The 12976-nt window shown below is 42.0% G+C and overlaps 1 protein-coding gene across 1 annotated transcript in view; it reads right to left on the reverse strand.

Annotated features, from left to right (window-relative positions):
- Positions 1 to 12976, reverse strand: part of IL13RA1 (interleukin 13 receptor, alpha 1) — a 77262-nt gene that overhangs the window by 47078 nt on the left and 17208 nt on the right. The window contains exons 5-6 of the mRNA XM_006872129.1: positions 5270 to 5408; positions 41 to 161 (exon numbers count right to left, since the gene is read on the reverse strand). Of these exons, the coding sequence (XP_006872191.1) occupies positions 41 to 161; positions 5270 to 5408 (260 nt within the window). The remainder of the gene's footprint in view (positions 1 to 40; positions 162 to 5269; positions 5409 to 12976) is intronic.

The following is a 12976-nucleotide window of genomic DNA, read 5'->3' on the forward strand; positions in this document are numbered from 1 at the left end:
TGACACATGCACAATTCATCCTTCTACTGTAAATACTCACCAGTAGTAGAGAATGTAGTTAGTCCCGGGACTTGCATTATGTCCAGGGAGCCAAGAGCACTTCATTTTACTCAGGTTGTGCCAAATACACTGCAGTTCAGTCACCGCTGACTCAGGATCACCTAGAAAAGCCATGTCATGAGTTTAGAACTTCTTTTTTCCTAATAATGTAAACTAGCCAGCTCACTCTGAAGCGTTGGGGTTGGTGAGGGTGTTTCATGCTACCTGACCAGTCAATCCCTAACCTCGCACCTATTTTACCCAAAAGACACCCAGGCCAGAGAAGGCCCAGATCAAATTTGCATATAACTTTCGCTATCAGCTCTTGATAATAAGAAACAGTTTCTGCTCTCTCTGAGGGACCCTAACTCTTATACTCCTAACTGGAGAGACACTGTAAAGGTAAAATAATATTATAATCATAGGCAATGACTATGGAATTTTAAATTTAATGCGGAAACAGAAACAACCCCTAACATCTCTACCTGTTTTTTTTTCTGGGGGGGGGGGGGGGGGGGGCTTTTCTGACACATAATTTGCCTGCTTATCTTTTGACTACACTGACACGGGCCTTGTTGAAAAAATTAAACAAGTCCATCAAGAGATGTATAGATAAACAAAACGTGGTCGATACATGCAGTGAAATACTACTCAGCCATAAAGAGACATGAAATCTTGAGAATGCCACATCATGGACGAATCTTGAAAACAGTAATGATGAATGAAACAAATCAGTAGCAAATGACTGATACCTTAGGATCTCGTGTATGTGAACTAAACATCTATAGAGAATCTAAAGATTACTGATGGTTAATAGGGGTGGGAAAGAAGCTCTGGTGGTACACTGGGTTAAGCATCAGGCTGCTAACAAAAGGCTGGCAGTTTGAACCCTATGCTATAAGATAAAGCATTAGACCACTAAGTCGGTTTGAACCACAAGGTTTGCAGTTCAAACTCACCAGCCACTCCTTGGAAATCCTATAGGGTTGCTATGACTCACAGTTGATTCAACGACACTGAACAACAACAAACTGCAAGGTTAGTGGTTTGAACCCACCACTCTGTGGGCAAACTATGTGGCAGACTGCTTCTATAAAGATTTATAGTCTTGGAAGCCCTAGGGAGCAGTTCTATTTTGTCCTACAGGTGTCAGAACTCCATGGCACTTTTAGAGGGAGGGGACAGAAGAGGGAGTTTTTTCTTGGAGGGGAGCACTGGGTTTAGGTTGATGGCGGAGGAATGTTTTAGACAGGGATAGAGATAATGGTGGCGGTTGCTGTTAAGTGCTGTCGAGTCGGCTCAGAATCATAGCTGCCCTGTATAGGGTTTCCAAGGAGCAGCTGGGCTGGTGGGTTTGAACTGCCAACCTTGCAGTTAGCAGTCCAGTGCTGATCCTATAACGCTGAACATGAAACATATGATCAACGTCCATGAATTGTAAATGTGGAAGTTGTGCTGGCAAATGTTTTGGCATGTACATTTTCACCACACACAAAAGAACAAACATCCCTACTGAAGCAATTTGGGGGAAGAATAAACAACTTCTAAAGCTGTCTATTATAAAAAACCTGGGCTCTTGAGTGGAATGTGACTCGTGGCAACCCTATAGCATAGCACAGAACTGTCCCACAGGATTTCCAAGACTGTGAATCTTTTCAAATGCAGATTGCTCCATCTTTCTCATAGACAGTGGCTGCTGGATTTGAACCACTGACTTTTCAGTTAGCAGTCAAGTCCTTAACCACTGCACAACCAGAGCTCCTTGCTGTGACTTTGTTGCTGTTGTTATGTGCCATTGAGTCAGCTCCAACTCATAGAAACCCTTGTATAGGGTTTCTGAGAGTGGCTGGTGGGCTTGAACTGTCAACCTTGTGGTTACCAGTCCAATGCTTAGGAACTCTACAATCTTTATGACCTGAAAAATCCCCAACCTTTTGAGTTAATGCATCACATCTCTAAATTAAATGCCTCTGCTTAAAATACCAACCTAGTATTCTTAATGGTCCTGGGATCTGCAACCATTTTACTGCCATAGTATCATGTTAAGTTTGTTCCAAGTACTCATAAACTTCTAAAGGAATGGGAATAGGATAGGTTGGTTGTTTGAGATCATGCTCCCAGTCTTCTGGTGGTGGTGGGTGTATTCTGTCAAGTGGGTTCCATCTCATAGTGACATTGTATAGGGTTTCTGAGGCTGTACGTCTTTAAAGGAGCAGAAAGCCTCATCTTTCTCTCCTGGAGCAGGTGGTGAATTTGAACTGAATGTATAACCCACTACTCCACCAGAGCTCCTGCCCCGTCTTCCAGCAGTAATGAATTTGATCATTTGATAACCTATTACTTCATATGCTTTCGATTCCTGGAAAGTGGGTAGAGAATGCTCTAGAACACAGGACATGTAGTGCTAAGGTTTGAAGGTGGGAGATGGAAAAGGACAACTAAGGGGCAACATGATATTAATAACGTATGCAGCATTCAAGGATCCCTGGTTATATAGTGGGTTAAGTGTTAGGTTGCTACCATTAGGTCAGTGGTTCAAGCCCACCAGATCCATGGGAGAAAGATGAAGCCATCTGCTCCTATAAAGATTTACTGTCTCAGAAACCCTAAGGAACAGTTCTACCTTGTCATACAGCGTCACTGTAAGTTGGGATCAATTTGATGGCAGCAGGCTTTATGCATTTCTTCTTTGCCATTAACTGTTCTAAGGCTCGTGGAAAAATTGAATGAAAATAGTTATGATATTTTCCATGAACTTTTTGAATCTCCCCTTATATAGGTCATCTCTAGTTAAGATTTACAGGATAACGCCTGTTGCTTAGTGTTAGGTGCTGTCAAGGAGGTTCTGACTCTTTTAACAACCCCATGCACAACAGAATGAAACTCTGATTCAGTGCCATCTTCACAATTGTTGTCATGCTTGAGCCCATTGCTGCTGCCACTATGGCAGTCCATCTCTTTGGGGGTCTTCCTCTTTTTCACTGACCCTCAACTTTACCAAGCATTATGTCCTTCTTCAGAGACTGGTCCCTTCTGACAACATGTTCAAAAACCAAGAGACAAGTCTCTCCATCCTTGCTCCTAAGGAGAGTTCTGACTGTACTTCTTCCAAGACAGATCTGTTTGTTCTTCTGGCAGTCCAGGTACTTTCAATATTCTTCTCCAACACAGTAATTCACATACATCTCCTACTTGCCCTTTAATGTTATGTAAATTTGCCTCACTTTGAAATGACTGAACCAAACCCTATTCAAATTCTTCATCACAAATCACCTTCATTTGCTGCATAGGCAGCTTTTAAATCATTGAAAATGCTCCCAGGCTTTCCCTCCACTAACCCCAAACCAAAAAACAAACCTACAGTCACCGAGTAGATTCCAATTTATAGTGACCCTATATAGGATTTCCTAGGCTGTAAATCTTTTTCCTGTGGAGTAGTGGTTTTGAACTGGCGACCTTGTGGTCAGCAATCCAGCACTTACCTTACAGCGATACCAGGACTCCTTTTTCTTGCACTAAAATGAGACTCAGTGGTCCAAGCTCATCAGCTGCTCCATGGAAACCTTATACAGGGTCACTATGGGTCAGAATTGATTCAACGGAACTTAACAACAACCAAATGAAACTAAGGAGTAGCTAATGTTACAGTCCAGAAACAATGGACCCAAGGACCATCAAGGGAGAAGAGTACAAGAGGAATGAGGGACCTTCTCCAGAGAAGCAGCGACACCAGAGATGGAGGCAGAGATTGGGACATGGAACGAGGGAGCGGCTGAGGACTCTGGATTCATGGACAGAAAGGGACTTGAAAGCTGGCGGCCAGGAGACAGACTTTCAGATTGTACCCTTTGGTGGTGTAAATTATTATATATGCCTGAGTGTTAAAAAAAAAAAAAAAAAGAGCTAAAATGAATAGAGAGAAATACTGTTAACGGATGGTACATGGTGGGTATTATAATTATTGTAATGAAACAAAGAATATGATTTATTGAATGCAAAACTGGATGATCTGCCCTGTAAACTTTCACTCAAATCGTAATAAAAAACTTTTTTTTAAAACTATAAATAAAAAATAAATAAAACTCCTAGAATCATTAAAAAAAAAAAGAATTCAACTGCTAGGTCGGTTTGAATCACAAGATCAGCAGTTCAAACTCACCAGCCGCTCCTCAGAAACCCTATACAGGGTCACTATGAGTCAGAGCTGACACAACAACATCTATCGACATCAACAGCAGAATACAGAAGTATAAGTGACAAGGTCACTGCCCTCAAGGAGGTAATAATAGCTTGCCTGTTAGAGAAAAGAAGCCTCCCAAGTGTCCAGACATGCTTCCAGGTTGATACATGAAAAAAACAAACAACTACTACAAATTCATAAAGACACAGTGAGGAATGGATCTCGTTCGGAGCCCGGGTACTGCCTATATTGACTTACGCCAGCCTCTCAACAATCCCGGGAGGTAGGTACTATTACCATCTCCATTTCACAGAGAAGGTAACTGAAGTACCGAGGGGTTAAGTAATCTACCTCCAAATCACAAAATTCCGAATTGGCAGGTGGGATTTAAACTTGAAACAGCTGGGCCTGACAGTCCTACTGCTATTCAGTATCTGCTACATAAGAACCTATCTATAGGGCATTGGGAGGTGGGTGGAAGCAAATCAGAGACTGACTGATGAATCTCACTACTTGGTGTGGTGCTGTAGGATAAGCACTGGACACCTAACCACAAGGTTGGTGGCTCAAAGCCACTAGCCAGTCCTTGGAAACCTTATATAGGGTTGCTATGAGTCAGAACCAACTCAAAGGCACACCAGACTCTGTTAATTCATGTTGTCTGTGAGCTCGCTGAAGGCTGGGATGTACTCTTATACTGTGTCAACATGTAGTTCAATATCAGGCACTATTAGTCTCTGGTAAATGTTTGAGAATCCAATTCATGAATGCACAATAAAAATAAGCACATATTTAATTTAGATTCATTTTCTAAACACCAAGAACTAGTGCTGTCAGATGAAGACAACGAAGACATGGGGAGGAGTGCAGCAGTGTAAGTGAACAGAGAGGTAAAAACTAACTGATGGTGCATGCGGGGACTCTAATCCCTGGAATGAAATGCAGTGGGTCATCTGCTGAATGTGGGACTGATGATCTACCCTGTAAACCTTCACTCAATTCACAATGGAAAGTTTTTTCAAGAATAGAAACAGTTCTTTCAGTTGTTACCTTCAGGGGGTGAGATGCACTTTTTCACCCAACTGCTACGTTTCTCACTTTCATTGGTGCTACACTGCGAACTCACTTGCAGACAAATCCTCTCATTCAGGGCCACTTCTTTGGAACGATGAGTTTCTGGAGCAATTTTCTAAGGTTAGGAAATTAAAAAAAAAAAAAAAAGTATTGTTTTAACAAAGGCACTATTAGAAATATACTTAAATAATAATTCATTCGCATATCCAGAGTGTGCGTGTGTGTGTGTGTGTATTTAAAGGTAAGTTCTTAAATGGGATAGATAAGTGATGCTCAACAAAGAGTGATTTTGCCCTCTCCCCTTGGAGACCTTGGAGTGGAGGCCAGGGATGCTGGGAAACATCCTACAATGCATAGGATCCAAGCCCAGACCCACTGCCATCAAGTGGGTTCCGACCCTTAGCGGTCCTAAATAGGGTTTCTGAAAAATCTTTATAAAGCCTTATCTTTCTTCCATGGAGTGGCTGGTGTGACTGAACTGGTTATCTTGAGGTTAATGGGTCGGTGCTTATCCTAGAGTGCCACCAGGGCTCCTTAATGCACAGGACAGTCCCCCACAATAAAGAATTTTCCTGCCTCAAAGGTCAGTAGTAGTGCAGCTGTAGCGCAACCCTGGGACAGGTAACGACACTTTCATTTTTAAATGTAGAAACATCCTGCTAACATATCAACTGTCTAAAATCAATTTTGAAAGAAGTACAATATGAACAAAGTTCAATTCCAAGCAGACATTGCATACCATCATGTTCACAGTGAAAAAGATGGCTTTAACTGACCAGTCATTGTGGTCACCTCTAAGGAAAGGTGAGCCCTTCGGTGGTGCGATGATTAATGTAATCCGCTGCTAACTTTCAAGGTTGGACAGGTTCAAGTCCACCCAGAGGCTCTTTTGAAGAAAAGCTTAGTGATCTACTTTGGAAAAATGTAGCTATTGAAAACCAAATGGAGCACAGTTCTACTCTGACACATATGAGGTTACCATGAGTTGGAAAATGAGTCCATGGCACGTGGTTTGGATATCGAGGAAGGAGAAGTCAAAGACTTCACTGAGCACCTAACTGTTCATTTTGACTACTTGGGCTATCTCACATGCATTGCTGTTGTTAAGTGCCGTTGAGTCGGTTCCTAATCATAGCGACCCTGTATAGGGTTTCTGAGGAGCAGCTTCAGTCCTGTGCTTATCCTACAGAGCCACAACAGGGCTCCATCTCACATGCATATATATAAAATTTAAGGGAGCACTGGTATGGTGTTGTAAGATAAGCACTGGACTGCTAACCATAAGGTCAGCAGTTCAAATCTACCAGCTGCTCCTTGGAAACCCTATAAAGGGTCACTACAAGTATGAATCAACTTGATGGCAACAATACATGTGAGATAGCCCAAGTAGTCAAATTGTACCGTGAGGAGTTATGGTGGTGCTGTAGGAAAAGCACTGGACTGCTAACTGCAAGGTCAGCACTTCAAACCCACCAGCTGCTCCACAGGAGAAAGCTGAGACTTTCTGCCCCCATAAAGACTGACAGCCTTGGCCATCCAATCCCAGGTCACTATGAGTCAGGACCAACTCCATGCCAGTGAGTTGGGTTGGGTTTATACGCACTCAGTACACTACACTCCAATTCTGAAAAGTAGCTAAGCTATGTGGAACCACAGAAAATCAACTCGCAGGCAGAATACAGATATAAATCCTAAATCTGGTTATTGTGATTTAGACTAATGAGCTCTAAGGGCTGTTTCAGAAATTAAGAGTTCCCAAGGCGACAGAATTAGAATGGAGCTGTACAGTGCAATAAATTACTTGATACGGCTCTTCTACCCAGTGTTTGTGAGTCCTTACAAATGACAGGGTAGAATTATGCAAATGTGAGGTGCTTGTGGTCTACCATGGGGACTGGATAGCTTGCTAATTATGTAAATAAGATACCATGCAAATAGGGTATATGAAACTCTAGCAGGGGAATTGGTCAGTTTTATCATCCTGTTAGGTTTAAAATGAACCACCTCAGAAGCGTAAAGGGGGATGGCTCTCTACCATCAAGAAAGAAGAGCCAGAAGTGGGGTTAAGGCAGCAATGAAGACATGGGCTGAGTTCAACCACATTCCGTAAACTCCCGTTGACGTGGAGATGAGAGAGTGAAGAGGAAGGGCTGGTTGGTGAGAAATGTGGTGAGACCTGGGGAAACTTAAGCCCATGGACAAAGACATAAGCAACTGAGGGCTAGAGCTGAGGGTACAGCATCCAGCTGATATGAAGTGAGGGGAGAGGTACAAGAAAGCCCAAACCTGCAGACAGTACCCATTTAACCTAGCTTCAATGGCTTGAAGATCACAACTCGACTAAAAGAAGTTAAAAAAATTTAATAAGGGAAACAAGTGTAAATTGCTACAATTTGATGAACTCAACCTACACTTACGGATGTAGTAGCTCAAAATACAAACTGAGAGGGGAGTAGTCTTCACATCAAGGATCAATCCTATTCCCTCTGTAGGCAAGATTGATAGGGACACACAACTTAAATATTGGCTACCTAAAATGGGGGGAGAGGGCTATAAAGGCACAAAGTGCCTGGCTTACACCTTTTCAAGAGGGAGTTTAGTTTGAGTGTATGGGGGAAGGTAGAATCCCCACTGAATAGATTTTATCTTGTCCAGACAGGTCTGGTGAAAGGAAATGGGGATAAGATTCTTATGATTCAACAGTAATTGTTATCATGACTAATTGCGATTGTCACAACTGTAAAGGTAGAAGTTTTATAATATAAAGAGGCAAGTAGTCAGTCTTATAGTCCAGGAACAGAGGACCCTCGGACCACCCAAGGAGAAGAGTATGAGTGGATTATGGGATCTGAACCAGAGAAGCAGCAACACCAGAGATGGGGGCAGAGGTGATGACACAGAGACATAGAGCAGTTGAGGACTCATGAAAAGAAAGGCTGTGTGCTGGTGGTGGCCAAGAGGCTGGCTTGCAGAATTTGTGGTTGTTTAAATGATTATATATTCCTAATTGTTTATGTGTACATCAAAATACAAAGGAAGACACAAAAACTGAGGGAATAGAAGCAAACACTGTTGAATAATGATGCTTGGAGGGAGTTGTCATCATTGCAGTGAAATGAAATATGTTGAGTGCAAAACCGATGTTCTCCCAGTAAACTTTCACTTAATTCACAATAAAAGCTAAAAAAAAGAAGAGCCAGGAATGGAGCACATCCTTCCTTCAGACCCTCAGATTCCTGTACACTGAACCTCCTCAGACCAGGATAGAGAGGTGACACCAGACAAGGTGGCATCAGAGGCAGCAACAGCAAAAGCATGAGCTAGAGCAGTAGGCTTCCTGGCCCAGAATCAGAAAATGGAGTGTCTTCAGGATGATGTTACTGGTGCAGGGGAATGCCTTCTGGGCATTTATTAGCAGAACTGAAAGAGTTCTGTAACACTGCCAGAGCGAGGCAGAGGCCAAGCAGCCCTGTAGCTGAAAGGTCAAGGACTAAAGAGAGGCATGGCATGCCTGCAGGTATGACTAAGGAGAGGCTGTTCTGACCAAAGCATGTTCTTGCTCCTGAATTGTAACATGTTAACTTCCCCAGTAAGCCCCAGGATCCTGAGTGGTGATGGTAGTATTTATGTGAATTCTGTGTGGCCACTGTAACAGATTATAGAACCCAGCAGAGAACTACAGGGTACCTAGAAATGGACAGTTGGTGTCAGAATCGGTAAAGATGGCTGGCGGGTGGAGACATGTCTGACCTCCGCCTCTAGGACTCAGTCTTAGAATGATGTTGAGTTTAATTTTCAATCCCTCTGGTGAAGTCAAAAGAGTTCAGACATCATCCCTATGTCATTTTTTACAAGCTGCTTTTAATCAGAGCTCCAAGGACAGAACTTCCTGTTTTGTTATATTTTCGGACTCAAGTTGGAGATAGCATTTCCTTTCATATACGTGCTTATGGTCATAAAAGGGAAAATCTGTCATTGTTACCTCTATATCCCACCCCAAGGGATTGTTTTGCCATTTCACATACCTGCAGCCAGCTAAGCATGAGGGCAAGCCTGAAATAGCCTCAAAAGCAGGACCTGAGAGGCAAACTACCAAATCAACAATTAATGAATGAATCACAGCAAAGACATAAAAAATTACTTTGCAGAGACAGAATGGCTCTTGGGCCCAAGCAAGATAGCACTCTGAAACGGAGTTGGTCAGCTCTGAAATCACAGAAAGAAAAAGAAAAAAAAAAAAGTCTATAACATGTGTTAATTTGATTAACAGGGAAGGCAGTATACAGCAAGAGGAAAGTAGGCAGAAGAATGATGAAGGCAGGGGGAAACATGAGGAAGAGTACAAGAGTTAAAGGGAACAGAGGTTAATACTGTTATATACACAAATCTGTAATAACAATGCTCTATGGGTAGAGACATGGCTAGATACACAAGCTGAATGGGTGTGGAAGGAAGAATGAGAGTACACTTACAAATATAAAAAGGTTTGACAGAGGATACATGTACATAGTTATTTACCTTTGCTGCAAACATATCCATGAAATGTGGTAGGTAAACAGGTAGCAAGAATATGAATACTTCTTAGAGCGAATGAGTTGTTGGGCCTGGGTGCTGAAGACCATAGTCTCAGGGGACAACATGGGCAATTGGCATAACGTAGTCCACAAAGACAGTGTTCAATATTCTGCTTTGGTGAAAAGTAACTGGGATCTTAAAAGCTCATTTTTCTTTTTTTAATCTTTAACCATTTTTCTTTCTTTCTTTTTCTTTTTTTTAAGGTTTTTATTGTGGATTGAGTGAAAGTTTACAGGGCACATCATCAGTTTCACATTCAACCATTCATATGACTTATTTCATTACATTGATTATAATCCCCTCCATACATCATCAGTTAACAGTATAAAAGCTCATTTTTAAAAGGTAATTTAAGGTTCAACTATTGGTCTTTCCCTGTCTGGAGGAAAGAAGAGTGATGAAAATTGAAGACATTTGGAAACAATTAGTCTAATTGACTAAAGCACCAAATGAACATCAGTCTCCACAATACTGAGACCAACTGCCATAAAATGGATTACATTAGAAGGTCTTGGATAGCGTGTGTGTGTGTGTGGGAAATAAATGTGGGACAAAACTAAAAAAAATCATAAAATAAGTAAATAAATAACAAAACAGGATTACTGGTCAGACAGAGAATAGTGGAACCCCAAGACTATGGCCGATGGTCAGCCTTCAGATCTGGAACTGAAGTAATCCTACAGCTCAACGGTCAGACAACAACACTGGTGATGTACGCGCACCATAGAATGGAAAATCATTTATGATCAAAAGGGCAGCATTTAACTAAGAACACAATTCAGAAGACTTGGGAAAGGAGGAATGGGAATGAGAAGCACAAGGGGGAAGTGGCTAGGCGACATTACATTGAGGGGATTGCTATCACTGAGATGATTAATTAAATGTAAAACGATGATCTGCTTTGTAAACCTTCACTCAATTCACAATGAACAGTTTTTTAAAAAAATTTCTATGAGGCAACTCCCAGCAGGGAGAGACTGAGGGTGATTTAATGAAGTGGACATTGAATATTTCTATCCCACCAGCAAAGCTATGGAGACCTTCAGTGGGGTCTTTCCACTATTCTTAGCCAACTAGTTCCTAATTCGTCACCAAGAAACCTGCTTATAATTAGGTTTCCGATGTAGGTTCTGTCGATGGGGATAAAAGCACACCACTTATGTCGATAGGAGGTTTCCTGTAACGCATCATCATTATCATTCACAAGGCAAAGTATAGATGAATATATTCTTAGTTTCTAAGGAAATGAGGTTTCTGAGCCTTAGGACCAGCTCCCAGGATTATGGACAAGTCCGATCTACCCTTGAATGAGCCCTGATAATTCTTGTTTGGAAGCTGCATTTGCCTTTTGATGAAACGGAGAGAACGTGTGGTTAAATGCCATATATCAGACTCATCATGGAAAAATCCTAGTGCCTTTATATAATTAGATATTATTCTACTTAGAGGGCTGAGGAATTTTATTACACAGAAATTTTTATTATAATGGAACTTTTAAATTAAAAAATACTTCAGTACCTAAATCTAAACCTCAGGCATATGAATAATCAAATCCCTTCAAAAAGAGACCCACCAAACCAAATTCATTGCTGTGTTGTTAAGTGCCTTCGAGTCGGTTCTGACCCATAGCAACCGTGTACAGGGTTTCCGAGGCTGTAAATCTTTACGGGAGCAGAACGCCTCATCTTTCTCCCGCGGAGCGGCTGGTAATTTCGAACTGCTGGCCTTAAGGTTCGCAGCCCGATTCGTAACCATTACGCTACCAGAGCTCCTTAGTTAATTCCACCTCATAGCAGCCCTAGAAGACAGAGGAGAATGGCCCCCATGCAGTTTCCGGGGCTGTGAGTCTTTAAAGCAACACACTGCCTCATCTTTCTCCCCTGTCTGAGCAGCTAGCTGGTGGGTCAAATGACTGTCCTTTTAGTTAGCAGCTGAGTGCTTAGCCACTGTGCCTGCCACTAGAACGCCTCAGAAGAGACCAAACACCAACACCTACTGCCATCGAGTTGGTTGTAAGTCATGGTGCCTCTCTGAAGAGTTTGTGAGGCTGCAAATACTTACTGGAGCAGAAAGCCTTCTATTTCTTCCACACAACAGTTGGTGGATTCAAATTGCTGACCTGGTAGTTAGCAGCCCAACACATAACCCACTACACCACCAGTGGAGGTAAAAAATTTATAATAAAAGAGTAAATTAATATTAAATTGGTATGACTAAAGTAAGAATTCAGATTACCAAATGACCAAGTCAAGCATACAAGTCAGACAAGGAAATCAATTCCTCCCACTAGATCTTGATGAGGTATGTGTGAGCTTTGCCACGTGACTTTTGGCTTTGGTGAATCATTCCACGGGTAGCTATTGTCTGACATTCTGCTCCACCCCTTAGAGAGCTGGTCTCATTTGAAAATTTATCAAAAACCAAGGCCAGAGTCCTGAATTGATCCCTCCCCATCATGGCCAATGTTCATTTGGCTGAATCACACCTTTCTAGATTCCAGAATTCCTTTCTCTGTAGCAAAGAGAGTCAGCTTCAGCTCGTCTCCTTGGATGCCTGGACATGGCAAACCAAAGTCCAAACCCTTGGCTGTTAAGTGGATTCTGACTCTCAGTGACCCTATAAGCCAGAGTAGACCTGCCCCATAGGGTTTGTTAGACTGCGATCTTTTCCGAAACACACTGGCAAAGTTGTCTCCCTTGGAATGGGTTCCAGCTGAGGACTTAACCACTATATCACTAGGGCTCGCTGGGCACAGCAAGAGTCTTGATTAATTTATCTAATGGGACTTGCTTGTCTTGTGGTGATGAAAGATACCGAAAATCTGCTGCCAGAATCTTTTTCTGCTTGCCAGATGAGAGAACTATTAGGCATTACTAAAACATGATGGAGGACAGCCAAGGATAGCTATCTTTTTCTTCTTAATCATCTATAAATTCCTGTCTCTCATTTGATGATTTTCCAATCTTAAGATTGAAAAAAACTTCAACAGTTTACCTCATTTAGCAACTTGGTACCTTTAGATATTCATAGATATTCATAGACGTCCCCTACATGTACGTCACTGCTTCAGTATGCGCTTTTATACACACACACACACACACACACACA

Source organism: Chrysochloris asiatica, unplaced genomic scaffold (genome assembly GCF_000296735.1).
Source record: "Chrysochloris asiatica unplaced genomic scaffold, ChrAsi1.0 scaffold00183, whole genome shotgun sequence".
Classification (NCBI taxonomy): Eukaryota; Metazoa; Chordata; class Mammalia; order Afrosoricida; family Chrysochloridae; genus Chrysochloris; species Chrysochloris asiatica.